Genomic DNA, 25033 nt, shown 5'->3' with positions numbered 1-25033 from the left:
CAAAAGACAGCCAACTTCGCCAAACGGGGGATAATTTAACAAAAGCGCATTTGCAAAAAAAGCACAATCGTTGCACGAATGTACCTAACCATAAACATCAATGCCTTTCTTAAAATCAATACACAGAAGTATATATTTTTAAACCTGCATATTTAGTTAAAAGAATATCATGTTAGCAGGCAATATTAAACTAGGGAAATTGTATCACTTCTCTTGCGTTCATTGCACACAGAGTCAGGGTATATGCAACAGTTTGGGCCGCCTGGCTCGTTGCGGACTAATTTGCCAGAATTTTACGTAATTATGACATAACATTGAGAGAGGGCGGGCGCTCCTGTCTTTGTTCATGGTGCCGGCCAGACTTGTTTTATTTGCAAGCAACTTGTTCGCCATTGACAGTGAAGTGAAGAAATTGTCCATGGTGACATTTCTTCCCTTGCCAACGTAAAGTTCAACAAGCCTCACCACCACATTCTCAGACACTTGCTCACCTGCTGCCCAATGTGGATATTTTCCCAGATATTGAAAGCTGTTCAGCATTACAATTACGCACACTCTCACTGTGTAGCCTTGTTCTTCATTCACAATTGGTGATTGCATAATTATTCATAGTTCGCTTCATTAACTCGCCCATTCTACCCCATCATACTTTTCTTAATCTATTTCATCTACTGTTATATGTGTGAAATTCATTTCAGTATAGTTTATGTTCAGTTGAGGCAATTATCAGGGTGATCATGAGATGCACATTTAACAGTCAGAAGAAGGAGCGGAGCAGTCCCTACTGTCAGAAGAAGGAGGGGAGCAATCCCTACTGTCAGAAGAAGGAGGGGAGCAGGCCCTACTGTCAGAAGAAGAAGGGGAGCAGGCCCTACTGTCAGAAGGAGGGGAGCAGGCCCTACTGTCAGAAGAAGGAGCGGAGCAGGCCCTACTGTCAGAAGAAGGAGGGGAGCAGGCCCTACTGTCAGAAGAAGGAGGGGAGCAGGCCCTACTGTCAGAAGAAGGAGGGGAGCAGGCCCTACTGTCAGAAGAAGGAGGGGAGCAGGCCCTACTGTCAGAAGAAGGAGCGGAGCAGGCCCTACTGTCAGAAAAAGGAGCGGAGCAGGCCCTACTGTCAGAGGAAGGAGCGGAGAAGGCCCTACTGTCAGAAGAAGGAGCGGAGCAGTCCCTACTGTCAGAGGAAGGAGCAGAACAGGCCCTACTGTCAGAAGAAGGAGCGGAGCATGCCCTACTGTCAGAAGAAGGAGCGGAGCAGGCCCTACTGTCAGAAGAAGGAGCGGAGCAGGCCCTACTGTCAGAAGAAGGAGCGGAGCAGGCCCTACTGTCAGAAGAAGGAGCGGAGCAGGTCCTACTGTCAGAAGAAGGAGCGGAGCAGGCCCTACTGTCAGAAGAAGGAGCGGAGCAGTCCCTACTGTCAGAAGAAGGAGCGGAGCAGGCCCTACTGTCAGAAGAAGGAGCGGAGCAGGCCCTACTGTCAGAAGAAGGAGCGGAGCAGGCCCTACTGTCAGAAGAAGGAGCGGAGCAGGCCCTACTGTCAGAAGAAGGAGCGGAGCAGGCCCTACTGTCAGAAGAAGGAGCGGAACAGGCCCTACTGTCAGAAGAAGGAGCGGAACAGGCCCTACTGTCAGAAGAAGGAGCGGAACAGGCCCTACTGTCAGAAGAAGGAGCGGAGCAGGCCCTACTGTCAGAAGAAGGAGCGGAGCAGGCCCTACTGTCAGAAGAAGGAGCGGAACAGTCCCTGCTGTCAGAAGAAGGAGCGGAGCAGGCCCTACTGTCAGAAGAAGGAGCGGAGCAGGCCCTACTGTCAGAAGAAGGAGCGGAGCAGGTCCTACTGTCAGAAGAAGGAGCGGAACAGGCCCTACTGTCTGGAGAAGGAGCGTAGCAGGCCCTACTGTCAGAAGAAGGAGCGTAGCAGGTCCTACTGTCAGAAGAAGGAGCGGAACAGGCCCTACTGTCAGAAGAAGGAGCGGAACAGGCCCTACTGTCAGAAGAAGGAGCGGAGCAGGTCCTACTGTCAGAAGAAGGAGCGGAACAGGCCCTACTGTCAGAAGAAGGAGGGGAGCAGGCCCTACTGTCAGAAGAAGGAGGGGAGCAGGCCCTACTGTCAGAAGAAGGAGGGGAGCAGGCCCTACTGTCAGAAGAAGGAGGGGAGCAGGCCCTACTGTCAGAAGAAGGAGCGGAGCAGGCCCTACTGTCAGAAAAAGGAGCGGAGCAGGCCCTACTGTCAGAGGAAGGAGCGGAGAAGGCCCTACTGTCAGAAGAAGGAGCGGAGCAGTCCCTACTGTCAGAGGAAGGAGCAGAACAGGCCCTACTGTCAGAAGAAGGAGCGGAGCATGCCCTACTGTCAGAAGAAGGAGCGGAGCAGGCCCTACTGTCAGAAGAAGGAGCGGAGCAGGCCCTACTGTCAGAAGAAGGAGCGGAGCAGGCCCTACTGTCAGAAGAAGGAGCGGAGCAGGTCCTACTGTCAGAAGAAGGAGCGGAGCAGGCCCTACTGTCAGAAGAAGGAGCGGAGCAGGCCCTACTGTCAGAAGAAGGAGCGGAGCAGGCCCTACTGTCAGAAGAAGGAGCGGAGCAGGCCCTACTGTCAGAAGAAGGAGCGGAGCAGGCCCTACTGTCAGAAGAAGGAGCGGAACAGGCCCTACTGTCAGAAGAAGGAGCGGAACAGGCCCTACTGTCAGAAGAAGGAGCGGAACAGGCCCTACTGTCAGAAGAAGGAGCGGAACAGGCCCTACTGTCAGAAGAAGGAGCGGAGCAGGCCCTACTGTCAGAAGAAGGAGCGGAACAGTCCCTACTGTCAGAAGAAGGAGCGGAGCAGGCCCTACTGTCAGAAGAAGGAGCGGAGCAGGCCCTACTGTCAGAAGAAGGAGCGGAGCAGGTCCTACTGTCAGAAGAAGGAGCGGAACAGGCCCTACTGTCTGGAGAAGGAGCGTAGCAGGCCCTACTGTCAGAAGAAGGAGCGTAGCAGGTCCTACTGTCAGAAGAAGGAGCGGAACAGGCCCTACTGTCAGAAGAAGGAGCGGAACAGGCCCTACTGTCAGAAGAAGGAGCGGAGCAGGCCCTACTGTCAGAAGAAGGAGCGGAACAGGCCCTACTGTCAGAAGGAGCGGAACAGGCCCTACTGTCAGAAGAAGGAGCGGAGCAGGCCCTACTGTCAGAAGAAGGAGCGGAACAGGCCCTACTGTCAGAAGAAGGAGCGGAGCAGGCCCTACTGTCAGAAGAAGGAGCGGAGCAGGCCCTACTGTCAGAAGGAGCGGAGCAGGCCCTACTGTCAGAAGAAGGAGCGGAGCAGGCCCTACTGTCAGAAGAAGGAGCGGAGCAGGCCCTACTGTCAGAAGAAGGAGCGGAGCAGGCCCTACTGTCAGAAGAAGGAGCGGAACAGGCCCTACTGTCAGAAGAAGGAGCGGAGCAGGCCCTACTGTCAGAAGAAGGAGCGGAGCAGGCCCTACTGTCAGAAGGAGCGGAGCAGGCCCTACTGTCAGAAGAAGGAGCGGAGCAGGCCCTACTGTCAGAAGAAGGAGCGGAGCAGGCCCTACTGTCAGAAGAAGGAGCGGAACAGGCCCTACTGTCAGAAGAAGGAGCGGAACAGGCCCTACTGTCAGAAGAAGGAGCGGAACAGGCCCTACTGTCAGAAGAAGGAGCGGAGCAGGCCCTACTGTCAGAAGAAGGAGCGGAGCAGGCCCTACTGTCAGAAGAAGGAGCGGAACAGGCCCTACTGTCAGAAGAAGGAGCGGAACAGGCCCTACTGTCAGAAGAAGGAGCGGAACAGGCCCTACTGTCAGAAGAAGGAGCGGAGCAGGCCCTACTGTCAGAAGAAGGAGCGGAACAGGCCCTACTGTCTGAAGAAGGAGCGGAGCAGGCCCTACTGTCAGAAGAAGGAGCGGAGCAGGCCCTACTGTCAGAAGAAGGAGCGGAGCAGGCCCTACTGTCAGAAGAAGGAGCGGAGCAGGTCCTACTGTCAGAAGAAGGAGCGGAGCAGGTCCTACTGTCAGAAGAAGGAGCGGAACAGGCCCTACTGTCAGAAGAAGGAGCGGAGCAGGCCCTACTGTCAGAAGAAGGAGCGGAGCAGGCCCTACTGTCAGAAGAAGGAGCGGAGCAGGCCCTACTGTCAGAAGAAGGAGCGGAGCAGGCCCTACTGTCAGAAGAAGGAGGGGAGCAGGCCCTACTGTCAGAAGAAGGAGCGGAGCAGGCCCTACTGTCAGAAGAAGGAGCGGAGCAGGCCCTACTGTCAGAAGAAGGAGCGGAGAAGGCCCTACTGTCAGAAGAAGGAGCGGAGCAGGTCCTACTGTCAGAAGAAGGAGCGGAACAGGCCCTACTGTCAGAAGAAGGAGCGGAGCAGGTCCTACTGTCAGAAGAAGGAGCGGAACAGGCCCTACTGTCAGAAGAAGGAGCGGAGCAGGTCCTACTGTCAGAAGAAGGAGCGGAGCAGGCCCTACTGTCAGAAGAAGGAGCGGAGCAGGCCCTACTGTCAGAAGAAGGAGCGGAACAGGCCCTACTGTCAGAAGAAGGAGCGGAGCAGGTCCTACTGTCAGAAGAAGGAGCGGAGCAGGCCCTACTGTCAGAAGAAGGAGCGGAACAGGTCCTACTGTCAGAAGAAGGAGCGGAGCAGGCCCTACTGTCAGAAGAAGGAGCGGAGCAGGTCCTACTGTCAGAAGAAGGAGCGGAACAGGCCCTACTGTCAGAAGAAGGAGCGGAGCAGGTCCTACTGTCAGAAGAAGGAGCGGAACAGGCCCTACTGTCAGAAGAAGGAGCGGAGCAGGCCCTACTGTCAGAAGAAGGAGCGGAGCAGGCCCTACTGTCAGAAGAAGGAGCGGAGCAGGCCCTACTGTCAGAAGAAGGAGCGGAGCAGGTCCTACTGTCAGAAGAAGGAGCGGAGCAGGTCCTACTGTCAGAAGAAGGAGCGGAACAGGCCCTACTGTCAGAAGAAGGAGCAGGCCCTATTGTCAGAAGGAGCGGAGCAGGCCCTACTGTCAGAAGGAGCGGAGCAGGCCCTACTGTCAAGAAAAGGAGGAGCAACGGTGGAATAACATTTTTTAAAAGTGACATGCCCTCATAAAACTGGTTCTAACTCCAGTTCTGTTTGTGATATTAAGATTCTAACAAGCACAGTGTGTTATATAGACTTATTTAGGACAAGTCAATGAAGTAGGGGGGCTTGACATCTTTTGAAATGTCAGAGTAATAACTAATATAAAATGATGAACAGTGAAAATGACTGCTTTAGCGGTTCTAGTGTTAAAGAGGGGAGGTGAACAGGGCACTTGAGATTTCTTCACAGTTCAAATAGATCTGATGTTGTTGGTGCTTTAGAGATGGGAATAATTCACTATTTTTTTTATGTTGTTAGGCAGGCATATACATGTTTGTTTTTAGACAGTCCAATGTCAAATCAGGATTTGAGGGGCACCACCATGTAATCCAGGCTGTATCACATCCGGCCGTGATTGGGAGTCCCATAGGTCAGAAAACAATTGGCCCAGCGTCGTTGGGGTTTGGCCCAGGGTAGGTGTCATTGTAAATAAGAATTTGTTCTTAACCGACTTGCCTAGTTAAATAAATACAAATAAAAGTAATCAGATACCAGTGTAGTAGTTTCTGTGTAATGGGCTGGTTGGTCATCGAGGAGTTGCCAGCTGTTGGCATGACACCGGCACACCACCAGAGACCATAAAAAAAGGAACCATGACATTCTCTGATGGAGAACAATGGAGAGCAAGTTCACAGATGTGTGTACCTGTTTCGATTCAATGGCAGAGGTATTGTCTGGAAAACGTTATGAATGAATGCAGGCAGAGACATAGTGGGGGAGGGGCTATTACAATTCCATAACCTGCAGGCCTACTATGGATGTACATGCGTGTGTGAGAAAGTCGTGTTTGCTTTGGAGAAATAGTATGTTTTGTGAGGATGCTTCATATAACTGACGGAAATTCCCCTCTGTGTCGAACCTGTGCTACTATAGCCCGTTATGTGTTATATTTACGCTAGTAATTGGAGACAGTAGGGATGGGAAAAGACAAAGTTTCACTCAAGTCCCAAAAATGATTTGCAACAAAACTAATACAGTAGGCTATATCAGATATACTTGAGCGTTACATTGTATCTTTTCTCTCGTCGCTACCGAAAGGACAACACTGTATCACACTCAACAGCACACCGGGTAGAGACGGCGTCACGTTGCTCAGCAGCAGCAACAGCTGGGTGAGAATACAGCTGCGCACCAGTTTATTGCAGTGGCCTGTGTAGGACACCAAATGATGCACTGTAGCCTAATAAAAATTACTAGTATAATAAATAACTACATCAAAAGTTGTTGGTGAGATTTACTAAAAAACATTTTACCTTCTGATAAGCCAACTGAAGATAGTTGTACGGGATTCGTCTGTGGAAATCCTGGATGACATCCTCGCTGACTTTGTGCATGGACTGTGTTCCAACTTTCTCTTCAATGCACTCGTTCTGACAATTGGATCTTCGGAGAACCACGTCAAAGAACTGCAGGTCCATGGAGACGGAATCAAACGGGTGCTGGCTCTGGCATCTCAGCCGACATCGGACTTTAGTCTGGCGGACTTCTGCGTAGCTTCTGAGCGCACACTCCATGTGTCGCACCACATCTTTATAGTCACTTCTGTAAAAGGCTTCGACGGCATTGTTGTACAAAAGGTCGTAGGGCTCCAACGAACCATATGAGGAAGACAACAACAGCGCTTGAAGAACAATCGACAAGATACTACCAATGGAAAAATGCACAACATCCATCTTCGGCGTTAGTTATCTTTTTCACGCGCACCAGTTTGCACAAGCTCCTCGGTTTTGTGATACAATTACCAGGGCAGCTTGCGGAGTCCAGATAGAAGATGTGATAGTCACGTGGTAGGCTAAAAGTTGAAAAAGGTTTGCTTCCCATTCAATGAGTCTTTTGGTAGATGTTCCGGACGGTAGTGGCGGGGCTTAAATGGGACTACTTCAGTCAAGGAAACAGTTTCTGTAATGACCCCCCACTCTCGCTCCACTAACTCCGTCCCCTCTGCGATTAAATCAATGGTGACATCTCACTGAGTTCTTACGATATTAGCAGTCATTTGACACAATTGTAAAGTCACTCGACTAAGCTTTATGAATTGCCCGATGGCACTACATGAAATAACTATTTTATCATACCAACAATCAGCCTAGATCTATAGGCTACTTCACAACAAAAAATATAAATCCTAGCTGGACGTAGCCTACTGTTTAAAGTGTCAACATATATATCTATAGTCTACTAGTAACACACGGGATACAGTAACTACTGTTCAGTTTTAGCGTTTTATAGTGCTGTTGTAACTGTTGACTAAGGCTACCCTGCAGGTCTACCTTCTAGTCTATGTTTTCCTACAAATACACAAGTTTGGCGACACAATGGTAAATGGGACTCTTTTCATTCCCTGTTTTCCTTTAACCAAACATGTTCTGTGATCTCTGAGATCGAAGAATGGCTAAAGTGGAACAACGCCACAGTATCTCAGATCATCTCGAGTAACACGCTCTGAAAATGTTCAATCACTGTACATTGTCTCCCCCTACAGGTCCCAATACTCTTTCTAGTACTTTCTGCAGAGCTTCATTACTTGCCCCTATGGCATATACAGGTAACTGCCAAAATAAATAAATATATAAAAGGAAATATATTGAAAGCAGGTGCTTCCACATGTGTAGTTCCTGAGTTAATTAAACAATTAACATCCCATCATGCTTAGGGTCAATAACCAGTTGCCCATTATGTTGGTTACCATGGCTAGAAGAAGATATCTCAGTGACTTTGAAAGAAGGGTCTCAAAGGAGCATAGGGGGTTTAAAGGCTTTTGTGTGTGTGTTTTTTGTTTGTTTAACTGTCCTTGTAGGTACCAGAAGTCCTCACAAGAATAGTAAAACAAGGAAAATTGGGAGACATTTGAGGAAAAATGCTATTTTAGGCTGAGAGGTTAGGTTTAAGGTTACAATTGTGGTTAGGATTAAGGGGTTAGGTTAGGGTTAGATTTAGGGTTAGGGAAAATAGGATTTTGGATGGGAATCAATTCCTTGGTCCCCACAAGGATAGTGATACAAAACTGTGTGTGTGTGTGTCAGTCACCACAACTAAGACCAATTGAACACTTCTGGGAGATTCTGGAGCGGTGCCTGAGACAGTGTTTTCCACCACCATCAACAAAACACCAAATGATGGAGTTTCTCATAGAAGACTTCCAGACACTTGAAGCTGTTCTGGCTCGTGGTGGCCCAACGCCCTATTAAGATACTTTATGTTGGTGTTTCCTTTATTTTGGCAGTTAACAGTATATCAGCAATACTTTATTCCAGGGATCATCAACTAGATACAGCCGTGGGCCGATGTTTTTCTTGAGGTGATGGTCAGGGGGCCGGACCATAATTACAAATAATTTGTAGATTGCAAATTGACCACAAGAGGCTCAAACAGACTAAAACATAATCCTTTCAAACCTTGCTTACATTTGTATACGATCACATATATCTCTCTATTATGCTTGGGAATACTTTGGGACAAATTTCCCAAATTAAAATCACTTGGAGCTGATTTGCTGGTGTTTTTACAGTATTTTATGTCCAACAATAAATAATAAAAATACATGTATTTTTTTGCTCAGAAAACTGGGGGGGGGAAGGCATTTAAAATCAACATGATGCTGCCTGTTGGGCACCCTGCTTTATTCCTTTCAACAACAAGATCTTAAGACAGCATACAGTATCTATGAATCAATGCAACCATATTTTGGATGGTGAAGAATAACTATTTCCATACCACAATATGAGCCATGTGGATTGTGATATTAACTGTCCCATGATATACCTGTTGGCAACTCATTAATCCATTGGGGAACACGCAAGTGATCCGTCAAATTCTTACCTATGGAATACTCTATGGATGATTAGCTAACTCATGAATACAATTGCAGCCTATGTAATACAATCCTCGACCTGCCAGCTAACCCAACTGTTGCTGAAGGAATGAATGCTGTTATTGCCCCAGTAGAGGGCACTCAATGCTTTTAAACAGTGAAAAGTATATGGCCCACCACTATGGCAGAGTTCCTCTGTCCAGTGTCTGTGCTCTTTTGCCCATCTTAATCTTTTCTGTTTATTGGCCAGTCTGAGATATGGATTTTTCTTTGCAACTCTGACTGGAAGGCCATCATCCCGGAGTCGCCTCTTCACTGTTGACGCTGAGACTGGTGTTTTGCTGGTACTATTTAATGGAGCTGCCAATTGAGGACTTGTGAGGCGTCTGTTTCTCAAACTAGACACTCTAATGTACTTGCGCTAATGTCCTCTTGCTCAGTTGTGCACCAGGGCCTCCCACTCCTCTTTCTATTCTGGTTAGAGACAGTTTGCACTGCTCTGTGAAGGGAGTAGTACACAGTGTTGTACGATATCTTCAGCTTCTTGGAACAAGAATAGACTGATGAGTTTCAGAAGAATGTGCGTTGTATTCAGAAAATAGTAAAAATAAAGAAAAACCCTTGAATGAGTAGGTGTGTCTAAACTTTTGACAGGTACTGTATGTAAAATGCATTTTTGGCGCATACAGTGCCTTCGGAAAGTATTCAGACCCTCTTGACTTTTTCCCCATTTTGTTACATTACAGCCTAACTCTACTATACATTTAAACTCAGTTTTCACAATTCCTGACATTTAATCCTTGTAAAAATTCCCTGTCCTAGGTCAGTTAGGATCACCACTTTATTTTAAGATTGTGAAATGTCATAATAATAGTAGAGAGAATTAGTTATTTCGGCTTTTATTTCTTTCTTCACATTCCCAGGGGTTCAGAAGTTTACATACACTCAATTAGTATTTGGTAGCATTGCCTTTAAATTGTTTAACTTGGGTCAAACGTTTCGGGTAGCCTTCCACAAGCTTCCCACAATAAGTTGGGTGAATTTTCCTCCTGACAGAGCTGGTGTAACTGAGTCAAGTTTGTAGGCCTCCATGCTCGCACACGCTTTTTCAGTTCTGCCCACATATTTTCTATAGGATTGAGGTCAGGGCTTTGTGATGGCCACTTCAATACCTTGACTTTGTTGTCCTTAAGCCATTTTGCCACAACTTTGTAAGTATGCTTGGGGTCATTGTCCATTTGGAAGACCCATTTGCGACCAAACTTGAACTTCCTGACTGATGTCTTGAGATGTTGCTTCAATATATCCACATCATTTTCCTTCCTCATGAAGCCATCTATTTTGTGAAGTGCACCAGTCCCTCCTGCAGCAAAGCACCCCCACAACATGATGCTGCCACCCCCGTGCTTCACGGTTGGGATGGTGTTCTTTGGCTTGCAAGCCTTCCCCTTTTTCCTCCAAGCATAACGATGGTCATTATGGCCAAACAGTTCTATTTTTGTTTCATCAGACCAGAGGACATTTCTCCAAAAAGCACACTCCACTCATGAGGACTGTGAGCTTTCGTTCTCCATGGTCGACGTGAGTAAGACATTTCAGCGTGTTAACCCTCGCAAGGCTGCCGGCCCAGAACGCATCCCAAGCCGCTTCCTCAGAGCATGTGCAGACCAGCTGGCTGGAGTGTTTACGGACACATTCAATCTCTCCCTATCCCAGTCTGTTGTCCCTATTTGCTTCAAGATGTCCACCATTTTTCCTGTTTGCATACCGCCTCAACAGATCCACAAATGACACAATCGCCATCTCACTGCACACTGCCCTATCCCTTCTGGACATGAGGAATCCTTATGTAAGAATGATGTTCATTAACTACAGCTTTTAACACCATAGTGTCCTCTAAGCTCATCACTAAGCTCAGGGCCTTGGGTCTGAACCCCACACTGTGCAACTGGGTCCTGGACTGATGGGCTGACCCCAGATCGGGAAGGTAGGCAACAACACCTGCCCTACGCAGGGGCCACACAAGGGTGTGTGCTCAGCCCCTCATTTACTCCCTGTTCACCCATGACTGCGTGGCCATGCATGTCTCCAACTCAATCATCAAGTCTGCAGATGAGGGCCCTGACGGAGTGGTGCCAGGAAAATAACCTCTCCCTCAAGTTTTACTGGTAAGGCGTAGGAGGCTACCCCCACTATTTATTTGGCTGGTACGGACGCTGTACCGGACCATACCGGACCATAACGCCTTACTTTCACTTTTGCTTTAGAGCCAACTCGTAATGAATGCTTCCTGTCATATTTTCACCCTTTCTGTTTTGATATTGTTATTAAAATGCACTTGGAACAAAGGGAGTGGGCAACAACACTTAGGATAAAGATTAGTTTCTCACTCATTTTACATTGACATCTTAGTAATTTAAGTGTTCAGTGCCTTGCTCAAGGGCACATTGACAAATGCTACTTGCCACTCTACTTCTCCCAACATGAACTTTTGATCAGCACTGAGAACCTTTGGTATCTAGTACAAGCATTTGAATCAGTAAGGATGTTGTGATTAACTTCAAGGATCTCCCAGAGCATTATTATAGGGATAATCCAGTATGGATGGACCTGGACCCATAGAGATCCATTATTATGTAAACCATTGATATTGAACATACATACATGTACAGTATGTATCTCTATGCCTGGACCTAATATTAAAAGAACTGAATGGACTACACAGAACCATTATTTCCTATGCATACCACCATCTCATTGTGTCCTATCCCTGCTTCTAGGTCAGAGGTTAAGGTCTGGACAATTCTCTGGACAATTCTCGGACCTACAGTAGATATGCTAATTCTAGACTTACGGGAGAATGGGGAGTGTGCTTCCCATCCGTTCTGAGTAGGAAGCCATTTCTGTTTGTTTCGTTACTAGGTACACAGTAGTAATACTAGTGAATGTGTTATGTCTTAGGCCTATGCCCTACTTCTCCCCCACAGCCCATCTCATAATGAAACTGTGGGTGAGGCAGGAGTTAATGTAATTCCTGTCTTTCTGAAGAATCGCTTATCTAGCCAGCCACCTTAGTATAATAACATTACGTACTGTAGCTGCCAGTAAAAAGTTGACCTTCCGGGCAGTGGGTAGGTAAGAGAGGAAGAGGATGAAGATCCACGGGATATCCTGAGTGACTGGAATACTGTAAAAAAATAATATATTAAGAAAGTTGATGACATCTCCCAAAAAGGACACAACAACAGAAGTGCTAATGCATAGGCGCTCTTTTATTAATTCTAATGTTTTTAAAGTTTTTTTAACTGCAATACTGTATTTGGCGTAGTTTGAACAGGCTTCCAACTCTATTAGTCATTACAGCCTTTGTCTCAATTGCACATCCAAAGAAAGGTTTGACAAAAGCATTTATATTGGAATAGCATTTAGTTGACTATGAAATCTGAAAACCTTAACACTTTTGACATCCTTTTAAACTAATTTTGTCCTTGCCACAAAAGCCACACTGGTGTCAGATTTGGACTAATGCATTACATCATGTCTCATTGTGCAATAGCTAGGTTTAATAAGAGAGATATGGGTGAACTGGTTTCTATCTTATGTACACTGATTTATAGTGAGCGTCAACAGGAGATGTCCCTATCGACTCCACTCCCCTGCCTCCTCTCCTTTGCATCATACACACATCACTACTAATAGGATCCTTACTGAAGCCTGCATGTGGTCCTTGCCTTGACCCTGTCACAGACCAACCAGACCAGAGTAAAAACACAGTGCCGGTGTCTCCTACATCATGTCAGATCGTGGTACTGTATGTGGAAGTACAGTGTTTGAAGGTAAACGAGAGCTAACCAACCTGGCTATTCTGATTTCAAAATATACTAGCACACTGGATTGAATTAGTTGTCATCTAGAATGGGATATTTTTGGCATTGTAAACAAATTGACTAAACCAACTGAAATTCTTAAACTGTACATCTTGGGTCTTTCCGGCTAGTCTAGTTAAATTAGACTACAAACACGACTTTTCATGGACAAATGGACAAGAAAAAAAAGTTACATCGATCCACCCCTTTATAAGGTAAGGGAAGTCCCCCCCCAATTGTACAAAATAACATGGCAACTTATTGGCACCGAGCGCAGCATATACACGATGGACAAGTACACTACTTCTGGCGGTGTTTCATCCAAAGTTGATGGCAAATGCCATATTGCAAATGAGCTGTGTAACACTCCAAAATTCCTATAGTGGGCGAGTTTGTTCTATCTAAATTTTTCATAGGCCTTTTGTAACGCAAGTCAAGACCCAAGATTAAAATTTTGAGATTTTGAAAGTTTTGTCAAAAACTTATCACCCCCTTAAAAAAGTGCTTTCTGGACCGTTTTTCGAAATTCTTTCGAGTTTTATGTCAATTACACATGTGTAAGAACTGTATGAAAATACTTTTGTCAAATTTTATTAACATAATTTTTTTGAAATTTTTATTTGTACTTAAGAAATATGTTTTGTGCATTTGGAATGTGATTTCATAGGAAGTCAAAAGTCAAAAGTCAAAAATGTCAAAAATTTGGAAAAAACGTATCACCCCCTTTAAAAAAGTGCTTTCTGGACCGTTTTTCGAAATTCTTTCGAGTTTTATGTCAATTACACATGTGTAAGAACTGTATGAAAATACTTTAGTCACATTTATTATCATAATTTTTTATAAATGTTTACTTGTACTTAAGGAATATGTTTTGTGCATTTGGAATGTGATTTCATAGGAAGTCAAAAGTCAAAAATGTCAAAAATTTGGAAAAAACGTATCACCCCTTCATAGTCGAAAATAACATTTTTTTTTAAAAGGCCAAAATGAAGCATTTAAAACTGTATTGAAAATCGTGCGTGGTAACCCAAAACATGAAACAGAATATTTTTTGACTTTTTTTGAAAACCTCCATAAATCAATCAGGCCAGCACCCATTGATTTTTGCCCGTAGTATAGTGCTCCCAGAGCGGGTATGGAAGTCTGGATCCCCCCTAAAAGCATTTAAGGCTCTGTGTGTCTTTAAGCACCATACTTTTTCATTCCATCCTTGCTGTGTGTGTCTGTGTGTGTGTGTGTGTGAGCTTTTCTTTGACATCTGATTAGAGAAATGACTGATTTACACTTCATGAGGGTTGCCTAATCACACACTTAAAGTTTTGGAAAGATCTGACTTTTTTAACCCTTTGAAACAGCACCTATGACCCCATTTTAAGGCACTTCCGGTTGGCACAGGAAGCTATAAGTAAACACCTATCCTGATCGGGGTATGCTTTTACAGAATCCTGAGTTTTAAGTCTATACGTTAAGAACTGACTGATTTACACAGGGTTGAATGCACTATATATCACAAACTGCTGGTTGGGTAAAACACTTTTAGGGTGATTTTATCACTTCCGGTTGCTCCAGGAAGCTTAGAATCAACACAGGTAGACCTCATAGTGGCTTGATGGATTGTCATTGAAGACAGGTTCATAAGACATTCATAACCCACATAGGGTTTATTTAAAGAATGCACGTTACATTTGCATATGATTCAACAGTGAAAAACATCACATTATATTGCAAACATAACACACTGTTGAATCATATTGCAAACACACACTGTTACATTTGCAATATGATGTGTTGAATCATATTGCAAACATAACACACAGTGTTACATTTGTAATATGATGTGTTGAATCATATTGCAAACATAACACACAGTGTTACATTTGCAATATGATGTGTTGAATCATATTGCAAACATAACACACAGTGTTACATTTGTAATATGATGTGTTGAATCATATTGCAAACATAACACACAGTGTTACATTTGCAATATGATGTGTTGAATCATATTGCAAACATAACACACAGTGTTACATTTGCAATATGATGTGTTGAATCATATTGCAAACATAACACACAGTGTTACATTTGCAATATGATGTGTTGAATCATATTGCAAATGTAACGTGCATTCTTTAAATACTTTAGAAATACAAAATTGAACGTCCTGATGACCTCAGGATGGCCGGGCAGTGTTAGTGGTTCCTCTCCATCGCTCGTTGCGTGGTAATTTCATCATGTCGATTTTGGTGATGGCATTTTGGTGATGGTTGAAACATATTGCAAATGCACAAAAGTCAACTAGCAAGTCAGTGTCCATCAGTCAATTGGATATTGTCAGACACCAAACTGATACCATCTGACACTAAACTCACTTTTTCCAACTCCTTTAGAAGCCAACTATAACATATTTCAGAGCAGGCCCAAAATTCACAGCGCCTTCCATTTAAACCATAATAAAACAAATAATACGTAGTTATGTTCTAGCTGCGGGTCCAGTTCTCACATTATGTTTAGCCCTATGTGAGGCGACCTCGAATCCCAAGTTTCGGCTCGATAGGTCATTCGGTGCCCGAGCAATACCTTAATTGGTGCTGAAAATCCACTTTTTTCATTGCCTTGCTACGGGGTCCTTGAATGAGCAATCAAACAGGCTCGTTGGGGTCTGACTCTATGGGCCGAGCCGGTTTCAATGCACCTAGTCTTGAGACTCTGGGACTTTTCTAAATGTCATCAGTTTCGTTGAGCTGAAAATGAATTGAAAACATAGCAAATACACGAGGCTGTTTATCGGTCTGAGAACCTTCTAGAGCCACATAACTCACCGTGCACAATCGACCTGAGGTCTAGAACAGGTTTGTAAAGTTTCAGAACTCTAAGTCTGACGGTTCTTTAAAAGTTGGAACAAAAGTAACTACTACAGGCACTGTCTGCCTCTTAGCCCCTCAGTGTGTCCCTCCATCATTTCTGTTTGGGTGTGTAAATTTTTCTTTGAAATCTGATGGGACTAATGACTGATTTACAGTTCAGGAGGGTTGCCTAATCACAATTATGAAGTTTTGGAAAGATTTGACATTTTTAACCCTTCAAAACAGCCCATTTGACACCAATTATGGCACTTCCGGTTGGCACAGGAAGCTGAAAGTAAAGACATATACTCACTGGAGTATGCTGTTACAGAATCCTGAGTTTTAAGTCTATATGTTAAAAATTGACTGATTTACATAGGGCTGAATGCACTATTTCTCTCAAATTGCAGGGTGCTTATTGCAAACACTTTTAGGGTGATTTTAACCACTTCCGGTTGCTCCAGGAAGCTTAGAATCGACACAGGTAGACCTCATGGTGGCCTAATGGACTGTCATCAAAGACAGGTTCATAAGACATTCATAACCCACATAGGCTTCAGGTTGAATTTAGGGGAGCAGTCAATGTATTCCTATGGGGCGAAATGTCATTGTAAACTGTTTGATGTAAACACCTTCTTTTAACTGTGAAGGGTTAATGCCACAAGCTCAAGGATAGGCTTGCACAGATCGGGAGGACCTTAAGAACATTCCTGAGGTGAAATTGTGTTTCTAACCTTAACGGTTCTCTCTCTGTCTCCCAAAAGCAAATAAAATTGACATTGAGGTCAAAAGGTCATTCGTGTCCGTTCTCTTGTAACGGTCGCTGCGCTCAGACCGAGCGAGCTACGGTCAAGCGGGGCATCCCGTTGAACTCGGCACGGCCTGGAGAATATGGCGATGTCATTTTAGTGGTGATTTCAGAATGCTATTTTGGTGCATTCATGGAAGGCGCTGTGAATTTTGGGCCTGCTCTGAAATATGTGATAGTTGGCTTCTAAAGGAGTTGTAAAAAGTGAGTTTGGAGTCAGATGGTATCAGTTTGGTGTCTGAAAATATCCAATTGACTGATGGACACTTGCTAGTTGACTTTTGTTGACACTTGCTAGTTGACTTGCTAGTCGACTTTTGTACATTTGCAATATGTTTCAACGCGGGGGTACCATCACCAAAATCGACATGATGAAATTTCACGCAACGAGCGTTGGAGAGGAACCACTATCACTGCCCGGCCATCCTGAGGTCATCAGGACGTTGACTTTTGTATTTCTAAAGTATTTAAAGAATGCACGTTACATTTGCAATATGATTCAACATCACATCATATTGCAAATCTAACGTGCATTTGCAATATGATGTGATGTTGAATCATATTGCAAATGTAACGTACATTCTCTTAAATACTTTAGAAATGCAAAAGTCAACGGTCTGATGACCTCAGGATGGCCGGGCAGTGATAGTGGTTCCTCTCCATCGCTCGTTTCGTGAAATTTCATCATGTCGCTTTTTCCTCATGGTACCTCCCCGTTGAAACATATTGCAAATGTACAAAAGTCAACGAGCAAGTCAGTGTCCATCAGTCAAATAGATATTTTCAGACACCAAACTGATACCATCTGACTCCAAACTCACTTTTTCCAACTCCTTTAGATGCCAACTATAACATATTTCAGAGCAGGCCCAAAATTCACAGCGCCTTCCATTTAAACCATAATAAAACAAATAATACGTAGTTATGTTCTAGCTGCGGGTCCAGTTCACACATTATGTTTAGCCCTATGTGAAGCGACCTCGAATCCCAAGTTTCGGCTCGATAGGTCATTCGGTGCCCGAGCAAAACCCTAATTGGTGCTGAAATTCCACTTTTTTCATTGCCTTGCTACGGGGTCCTTGAATGAGCAATCAAACAGGCTCGTTGGGGTCTGTCTCTATGGGCCGAGCCGGTTTCAACGCACCTAGTCTTGAGACTCTGGGACTTTTCTAAATGTCGTCCGTTTCGTTGAGGTCAAAATGAATTGAAAACATGGCAAATACACGATGCTTTTTATCGATCGGAGAACCTTCTAGAGCCATATAATTCACCGTGCACAATCGACCTGAGGTCTAGAACAGGTTTGTAAATTTTCAGAACTCTAGGTCTGACGGTTCTTTAAAAGTTGGAACAAAAGTAACTACTGCAGGCACTGTCTGCCTCTTAGCCCCTCAGTGTGTCCCTCCATCATTTCTGTGTCGGTGTGTATTTTTTTTTTTTTTAATCTGATGGGATGAAGGACTGATTTACAGTTCATGAGGGTTGTCTATTCACATATATGAAGTTTTGGAAAGATTTGACATTTTTAACACTTCGAAACAGCCCATTTGACACCAGTTATGGCACTTCCGGTTGTCACAGGAAGCTATAAATAAACACATATCATCACTGGAGTAGGCTGTTACAGAATCCTGAGTTTTAAGTCTGTATGTTAAAAATTGACTGATTTACATAGGGCTGAATGCACTATTTCTCTCAAACTGCAGGTTGGCTATGGCAAACACTTTTAGGGTGATTTAACCACTTCCGGTTGCTCCAGGAAGCTTAGAATCGACACAGGTAGACCTCATGGTGGCCTGATGGACTGACATCAAAGACAGGTTCATAAGAAAATCATAACCCACATAGGCTTTAGGTTGAATTTAGAGGTGCAGTCAATGTATTCCAATGGGGAGACATTTCATTGTAAACTATTTGATGTAAACACCTTCTTTTAACTGTGAAGGGTTAATGCCACAAGGTCAGGGTTAGGCTTGCACAGATCGGGAGGACCTTAAGAACACTCCTGAGGTAAAATTGTGTTTCTAACCTTAACGGTTCTCTCTCTGTGTCCCAAAAGCAAATGAAATTGACATTGAGGTCAAAAGGTCATTTGTGTCCGTTCTCTTGTAACGGTCGCTGCGCTCAGACCGAGCGAGCTACGGTCAAGCGGGGCATCTCGTTGAACTCGGCACGGCCTAGAGATAATAGTAATGCCATTGTGGGCTTTGTGTGTCTTTAAGCACCGTACTTTTTCACTCCATCCTTCCTTTTTGTGTGTGTGTGTTTGTGTGAGAGAGCTTTTCTTTGACATCTGTTGGGATAAATGACTGATTACAGTTCATGAGGGTTGTCTAATCACACAAGTGAAGTTTTGAAAAGATCTGACCTTTATTACCCTTCAAACCTGACCCTGTGGCACCATTTTAAGGTACTTCCAGTTGACATAGGAAGCTGAAATTGAACACATACCCTCCTTGGCGTAGGCTCTTATATAATATTGAGTTTTAAGTCTTTATGTTAAGAACTGACTTATTTAAAGAGGGTTAAATGAGTGTGTGTTATTTCATAAAATCATATAAAATCACAGGATTCTCGCAGAGCTTCGAGACCCACTTTAAAAATGTACGTCTGAACACACTGCAACTGGATCTGTGAATTTTTTGAAAAAAAAATTCCTCTTTGTGAACATCACCAAACGGTCAATGTACGATTTCTCTTAAATTACGATAGATAAATGGCTGGTTCTTTTTTTCCTGACACCGTATGCTTATGTACTTTGACATGAAGCGGTCAAATTAGCACCCTACTTGCGTTTTAACCCTTTAATCCCAGAAAAATGGCCATAACTCAAAAAGCGCCGAGGTCTCGACGCCATCTTGTTCGGGGCCAACTGCCCATTACTCCAAACCTACGCTCGCCGAGTTTCGTCTTCTAAATATTTTCAGTTTAGGAGAAAAGGCCGCGCTCGTTTGCCACGTGCTCGTGCGCCTGCAATATGATTTATTTTCCCTCTTGTGGGAATTTTCGAGAATGCAGAAAAAAGTCAAAAATTTGTCATTTTTATAAAACGGAAACCGAAAGTCCGAGACGTTTTTTTGAGTGACTTCCTGAAAGAGCTCTCCGACGCCCACGGCCCGACGCCGTCCGCGATTTTCTGCGACGTCGTAAGACGTCAGGTAAGGGACCGTACATTTGCAATGGGACTTTCTTCACTAACCATACGGCTCCCGTCTCAGAGTTCCCTTAAGGTATGTTAGGGTTCCCACACGGCTATATTTGCATGTTACAGCGCTTGTTTCCGGCAAACAGAAGTGAGACAGAGTGGACTACCTGTGCTAATTAGCTATCTGCATCTCCGAACACCTGTGTGTAAATGTAAGACAGCCGCCACAAATGTGTTGTCACTGAGAAATACTGTCGCCTGTAATCAATCAAATTCAATCAAATTTATTTATAAAGCCCTTCTTACATCAGCTGATGTCACAAAGTGCTGTACAGAAACCCAGCCTAAAACCCCAAACAGCAAGCAATGTAGGTACAGAAGCACCTAACTGTGGTAAAACCAGTAAAACAGTGTGTATTTTGAATTTGTGAAATTATTTTGATGTGATATAAAAGTAAAGCGATTTTTGTTTCTAGAACTGTAACACAATTGAGAATCAATTCAGGTTTAGATGGAATATTTGGCTGTTTTGGCTTCGAGAGCCAATTCGCCTTTAAACAGAACATGTACGGTCCTTGGACTAAAAGGAGAAACGTTAGGCTCCTTTAGTCCATTACTAGGCTTCTCCTGGAAACATTAATACATTTATGAAATAACCTGGCATCTCATTAGGCCTTTTTATTTATATTATAAGTCTCACACGGAGACATAAAGGACCTTCATATAGAGCGAAACAACAGAACAGAACTAGTCAGACAGAAGAACCATCCACTCTTTCAGTTTATGGAAAGAATACACCCACAGACAACATAGAAATAAGGTCATGTCTATTGGTGCTTTTTACCATACAAGCAGTTTAACCCCTAGTTTGTGTCCAGCAAATTACATGAAATAATGATCTTATCATTGTGTGATGTGTGTGTGAAAAGAACTGGCTTAGTGGGATAAGGTTTCAATACACATTGTTTCAAATGGTATGAGAAACATGGGCCTACTGTCACATGTCAAACAACTGACAGGTTGTTCACTGAAAGGACCAGGAATCAGTAGTGTTTCTGAGTGTTTTATTGAAACGGCCTTAAATAGACTCTGCCCTAAAATGGCCGCCAAGTGCGGATCGTTTCAGTTCTTACCTGTTACATGTGTATGGGATTTCCGATAGCTAACCCTGGTCATGGAGAGAGAGAAATGCAGACCTTTGATGATTTGCAAAAGCATTTGATGCTGATGCAAGTACAGTATTATGTTTTAATTTACAACTGATTATTATACACTGAGTGGACAAAACATTAGGACCACCTGCTCTTTCCATGACATAGACTGACCAGGTGAAAGCTATGATCCCTTATTGATGTCACCTGTTAAATCCACTTCAATCAGTGTAGGTGAAGGGTAGGAGACATATTAAATAAGTATTTTTAAGCCTTGAGACAATTGAGACATGAATAGTGTATGTGTGCCATTCAGAGTGTGAATGGGCAATACCAATATTGAAGTGCCTTTGGACAGGGTATGGTAGTAGGTTATAAGTTCCTTTGAATGGGGTATGGTAGTAGGTTATAAGTACCTTTGAACAGGGTATGGTAGTAGGTTATAAGTACCTTTGAACAGGGTATGGTAGTAGGTTATAAGTGCCTTTGAACAGGGTATGGTAGTAGGTTATAAGTACCTTTGAACAGGGTATGGTAGTAGGTTATAAGTACCTTTGAACAGGGTATGGTAGTAGGTTATACGTGCCTTTGAACGGGGTATGGTGGTAGGTTATAAGTGCCTTTGAACCGGGTATGGTAGTAGGTTATACGTGCCTTTGAACGGGGTATGGTGGTAGGTTATAAGTGCCTTTGAACAGGGTATGGTAGTAGGCTATAAGTACCTGAAACCTGAAAGAGTCAAATAGAAGAAAAGCAAGAGAAAATATAAAAAGGACACAATTCGAAGGCTGTAAAAAAATAATTACACACATTCAGTAGTATCTTTATCTAATGAAGTATCTTTATGCAAATTAATCTTGATAATAATACAGCAGATTTATGACACGTTTACCATATATAGCACGTGATCAAGTACTAAATTAAGGGAATATTGCAGTACAGTACACTCTAAAGTTCACATTTCAAATTTACAAATTTGAAAATAAAGTTTCTTGTTATGTGCAATCTGTGCCGTAGGTCAACCAACCGTATGCACACCTGCATGTCCAAACCAATACTTCCCCTTGGTAAAAAGTGAAAATCATTAAATGGAAGGTGTATTCTAATCTGTTGGCCCCAACATAACACAATCAGGCACAGTTCAATCAAGCTGATATTTATAGAAGCTTACTCTGCAGTAGAGTTGCACAGTTCCAGTAACATTACCAAAATTCCTAGGTTTCCCAGAAGCCCTGGTTAGGGGATTCCGGATGTCCTGCTTATTCCCCCCTGTACATTTTGAGAAAGTCATAGGAATCCTGCTCTGCAGCATTGTACATTGGTGATGGTATATAATGAAATGGTAACTACATTGGCGATATTTGAAAATTCCTTTAGTGGAGGCACTTTATTTGAGGTTGAAAACGGATATATGGCAGGTGTTACACATCATGACCACAGCCAACCATCTTCACACATCCAAACACAATTCATTAGAAAAATACTTTCATGGAGCACACAGACCTCCCAAATGAACTCTCACAATCATAATGTAGGCAAATCACACACAGTAGAGTACTTGAGTAACTACACGTATTCTGCTCTACTGTAGTCCTTCGGTGTGAGTAGTAGGCTCTCTGGTTTAAGCCTCAACGAATTGAGCTTCCTAGGGCTTCCTCTAGGCATAGTGAGGCCCCTTAAACATAGTGGGTGCCAGGCCGGGTGCCAGGGATTACTTTGGGTTGGGTGAAGGATGAGACTGAGCGTGAGCCCTGGGGACAACTCCACAGATACCCGCAGCCCAGGAGAAATCCGCCCACCACAGAGCAGATACCTGCACCCCAGCTCACCAGCACAGCGTTGCCAAACTCAAACCTATCGGTTTAAAAAGAAACACAAAAGAACACACCCAGTCAACACCACAGAATGTAGTCCACATCAGCCGCAAAACACAGATTATAAACTGGGTGGTTCGAGCCCTAAATTCTGATTGGCTGACAGCCATGGTATATCAGATCGTATACCACGGGTATGACAAATCATTTATTTTTACTGCTCTAATTACGGTGGTAACCAGTTTATAATAGCAATAAGGCTCCTCGGGGGGTTGTGGTATATGGCCAATATACCACGGCTAAGGGCTGTATCCAGGCACGCCACAATGCGTGGTGCCTAAGAACAGCCCTTAGCCGTGGTATATTGGACATATACTAGACCCCCCCGTCCCTTATTGCTTAAATAAACTATGTGTAGAATTCAAAATGTAAATAACAATTTGATATAAATTGCACTACAGCCAGGTGTAGTTTCTTAGCTTGTACACCAAATGACACCCTATTCCCTATTTTGTCCCCTTCTTTTGACTAGATCCACCCTATGGGTCAAAAGTAGTGCATTCATAAGGCTCGGTCTAAAGACTATTACTATTCTTAACACATAGAGTTGTGGATGATTCTGCTACCGTGCTACTCGACAGTACCTGTTATGTAAGGAAGTAGGTGAGTCTGAGAATTCAAAGGACCGGATGATGGCGTTGGCAAACCAGGAGGTTACCGATATGGCCAGAACACCTACAGAGAAGAGCAATATCAGAACATCTTATTACACACTATTTCATTATCAGCTTCTTTCACTCAACCTAGAGTTAAAACTAGCAGCATTTTCAGTGGTAAAAGCAGCATTTTGGGCTAGGTACAGAGCTTTACGCTAAAGCAGAGTTATGTAATATCAGATGGGACTATTTTGGGGGCATTTCACAACGTAGCATTTACTGTTCAGAGCTAAATCGATAAAAACAACTTTCATTACTGATATGATAATGTAGCCGACTGTACCTGCGATGACGAAGAGGAATCCTCCAACAATGGCTACTCTGTCCTTCTGCTTTTCATCCTCCTCCAGGCATCGGGTGCATCTCATCCCCAGCGTGGCTACCAGCACCCCAACGGCTGACAACATGACACTGAGGATCATCACCACTCGGGTGGTCAGAATCTCCGCTACACGCACAGGGCAAATGTCAAAGGCCAACGCATACTCTCAACAATATGGCTACATTGAACACATCCATATCAAAGTCACAAGGCAGTGTGAAACTTACTGAGAGAAAGAACATAAACACTGGAACAGTGTGTGAACAAGTATGATTTGTAATAATAAATGGTTGTAGTCATCTGTTTCAATTATCAAAATGTATTGTGTATTATTAGGCTTATTTGTATATTTTCATTGTAATAGGACATCAACAAGTAGCCTACCATTATATTAAGCTATATTGTGCCTGCTCTGAAGGTGAGTGACCACTAGTGAACGAATAGTGGGTGATGATGGCAGACACTAAGGAAAACATACCTGGCAGGTGAAAGAGTGACTTGTAATTGACGCACATCGTGTGTCTTGTGACGTCGACTGTGCATGACATCCATAACCCCAGGTAAGTTTCCTTTGATGTTACCGTGCTCTCTGTGTAAGAGTGCCTTTTCCACTCCACCATAGTGGTGGCAATCATTGAGCCAACAAGACCGATCAAAGCAAGAGCATAACCGGGAAGTTGAACCGCCGAGCTCGTCATGGTATTCCGATGAGATGACGTTTGATAATAAACGATACTAAAATGGGAGTTGATGAAAAATAGACAAAATACATGAACAGTGGAAAATCTAATCTTTAAATTGTTGAAATCTCCTTGATTCTCAATGTCTGTTTAATCTATTGAAGCAAACCGAACTCCGTTATAGTTTAATTCCTGCCGCGTTGTGGACCGTTATCTCGTACTCTCAGCGTTGCGTCTGTGTTCAGTGAGTAGTGCATCCACTCTTGGCTATTTAAACCGTCTGCGGGACAATTCACTAGCGCCTACTAGTGGTTATACATAGATCGATTTCTAATGAAAAGCTCCGCACTTTCTCATAATGGGTGTGATAGCCTTTCCCTCTATCATTCATGCCCTGTTTAAAAATAAACAAAAGAACTACGCGAGATCAACTGAGACAAATGTATTCCACGGTACAAAACTAAAGCTGTGATGTGTATTAATCTGCTATAGTGACTCACATCCTACTTGTGATAATTGTGTTTTATTAATTTCATTACAATATATTCACATTAGATGGCCTTCCACATAATTCATATTTATATGCTTATGACATAGTCTGAGCTGTTAAATGAGTTTGCTTATCATTACGTTTTTCCAACCCATATGAAAATCAAACCCTTGGTGATTTTTTCCCCCAGTTTGACACAACATCCAAACCAGTTTTAAATCCAACCAATGCAGATGATTTTAGGCCTATGTAATGGACTTACATTTTCAGGATTGTCAGGTTTTGTATGCAATTTGTA

The 25033-nt window shown here is 43.7% G+C and overlaps 2 protein-coding genes across 2 annotated transcripts in view; both read right to left on the bottom strand.

The window, feature by feature from the left end:
- LOC120053647 (prolyl 3-hydroxylase 2-like) overlaps positions 1-6951 on the bottom strand; it is a 116076-nt gene extending 109125 nt beyond the window's left edge. The window contains exon 1 of the mRNA XM_039000807.1: positions 6340-6951. Coding sequence (XP_038856735.1) covers positions 6340-6759 — 420 coding nt within the window. The 5' untranslated portion in view covers positions 6760-6951. The remainder of the gene's footprint in view (positions 1-6339) is intronic.
- Positions 6952-22069: 15118 nt separating this feature from the next.
- Positions 22070-24482, bottom strand: LOC120053646 (claudin-1-like). The gene is made up of 4 exons (XM_039000806.1): positions 24044-24482; positions 23527-23691; positions 23172-23262; positions 22070-22567 (listed from the first exon to the last, which is right to left on the bottom strand). Exons 1-4 carry the CDS (start codon positions 24261-24263, stop codon positions 22390-22392), a joined length of 654 nt encoding a protein of 217 aa, XP_038856734.1. The 5' UTR covers positions 24264-24482; the 3' UTR covers positions 22070-22389.
- Positions 24483-25033: the final 551 nt, after the last annotated feature.

This window comes from Salvelinus namaycush, chromosome 9, assembly GCF_016432855.1.
Source record: "Salvelinus namaycush isolate Seneca chromosome 9, SaNama_1.0, whole genome shotgun sequence".
Taxonomy (NCBI): domain Eukaryota; kingdom Metazoa; phylum Chordata; class Actinopteri; order Salmoniformes; family Salmonidae; genus Salvelinus; species Salvelinus namaycush.
This window is presented reverse-complemented; position numbering and strand designations above follow the sequence as displayed.

Coding starts and splice junctions, on each gene's coding strand:
- LOC120053646 (XM_039000806.1), bottom strand. CDS start 24,263: ATGACGAGCTCGGCGGTTCAACTTCCCGGTTATGCTCTTGCTTTGATC. Junction 23,692..24,043: donor GTCACTCTTTCACCTGCCAG/GTATGTTTTCCT, acceptor CTGTGCGTGTAG/CGGAGATTCTGACCACCCGA. Junction 22,568..23,171: donor CCTACTTCCTTACATAACAG/GTACTGTCGAGT, acceptor TTAAACCGATAG/GTTTGAGTTTGGCAACGCTG.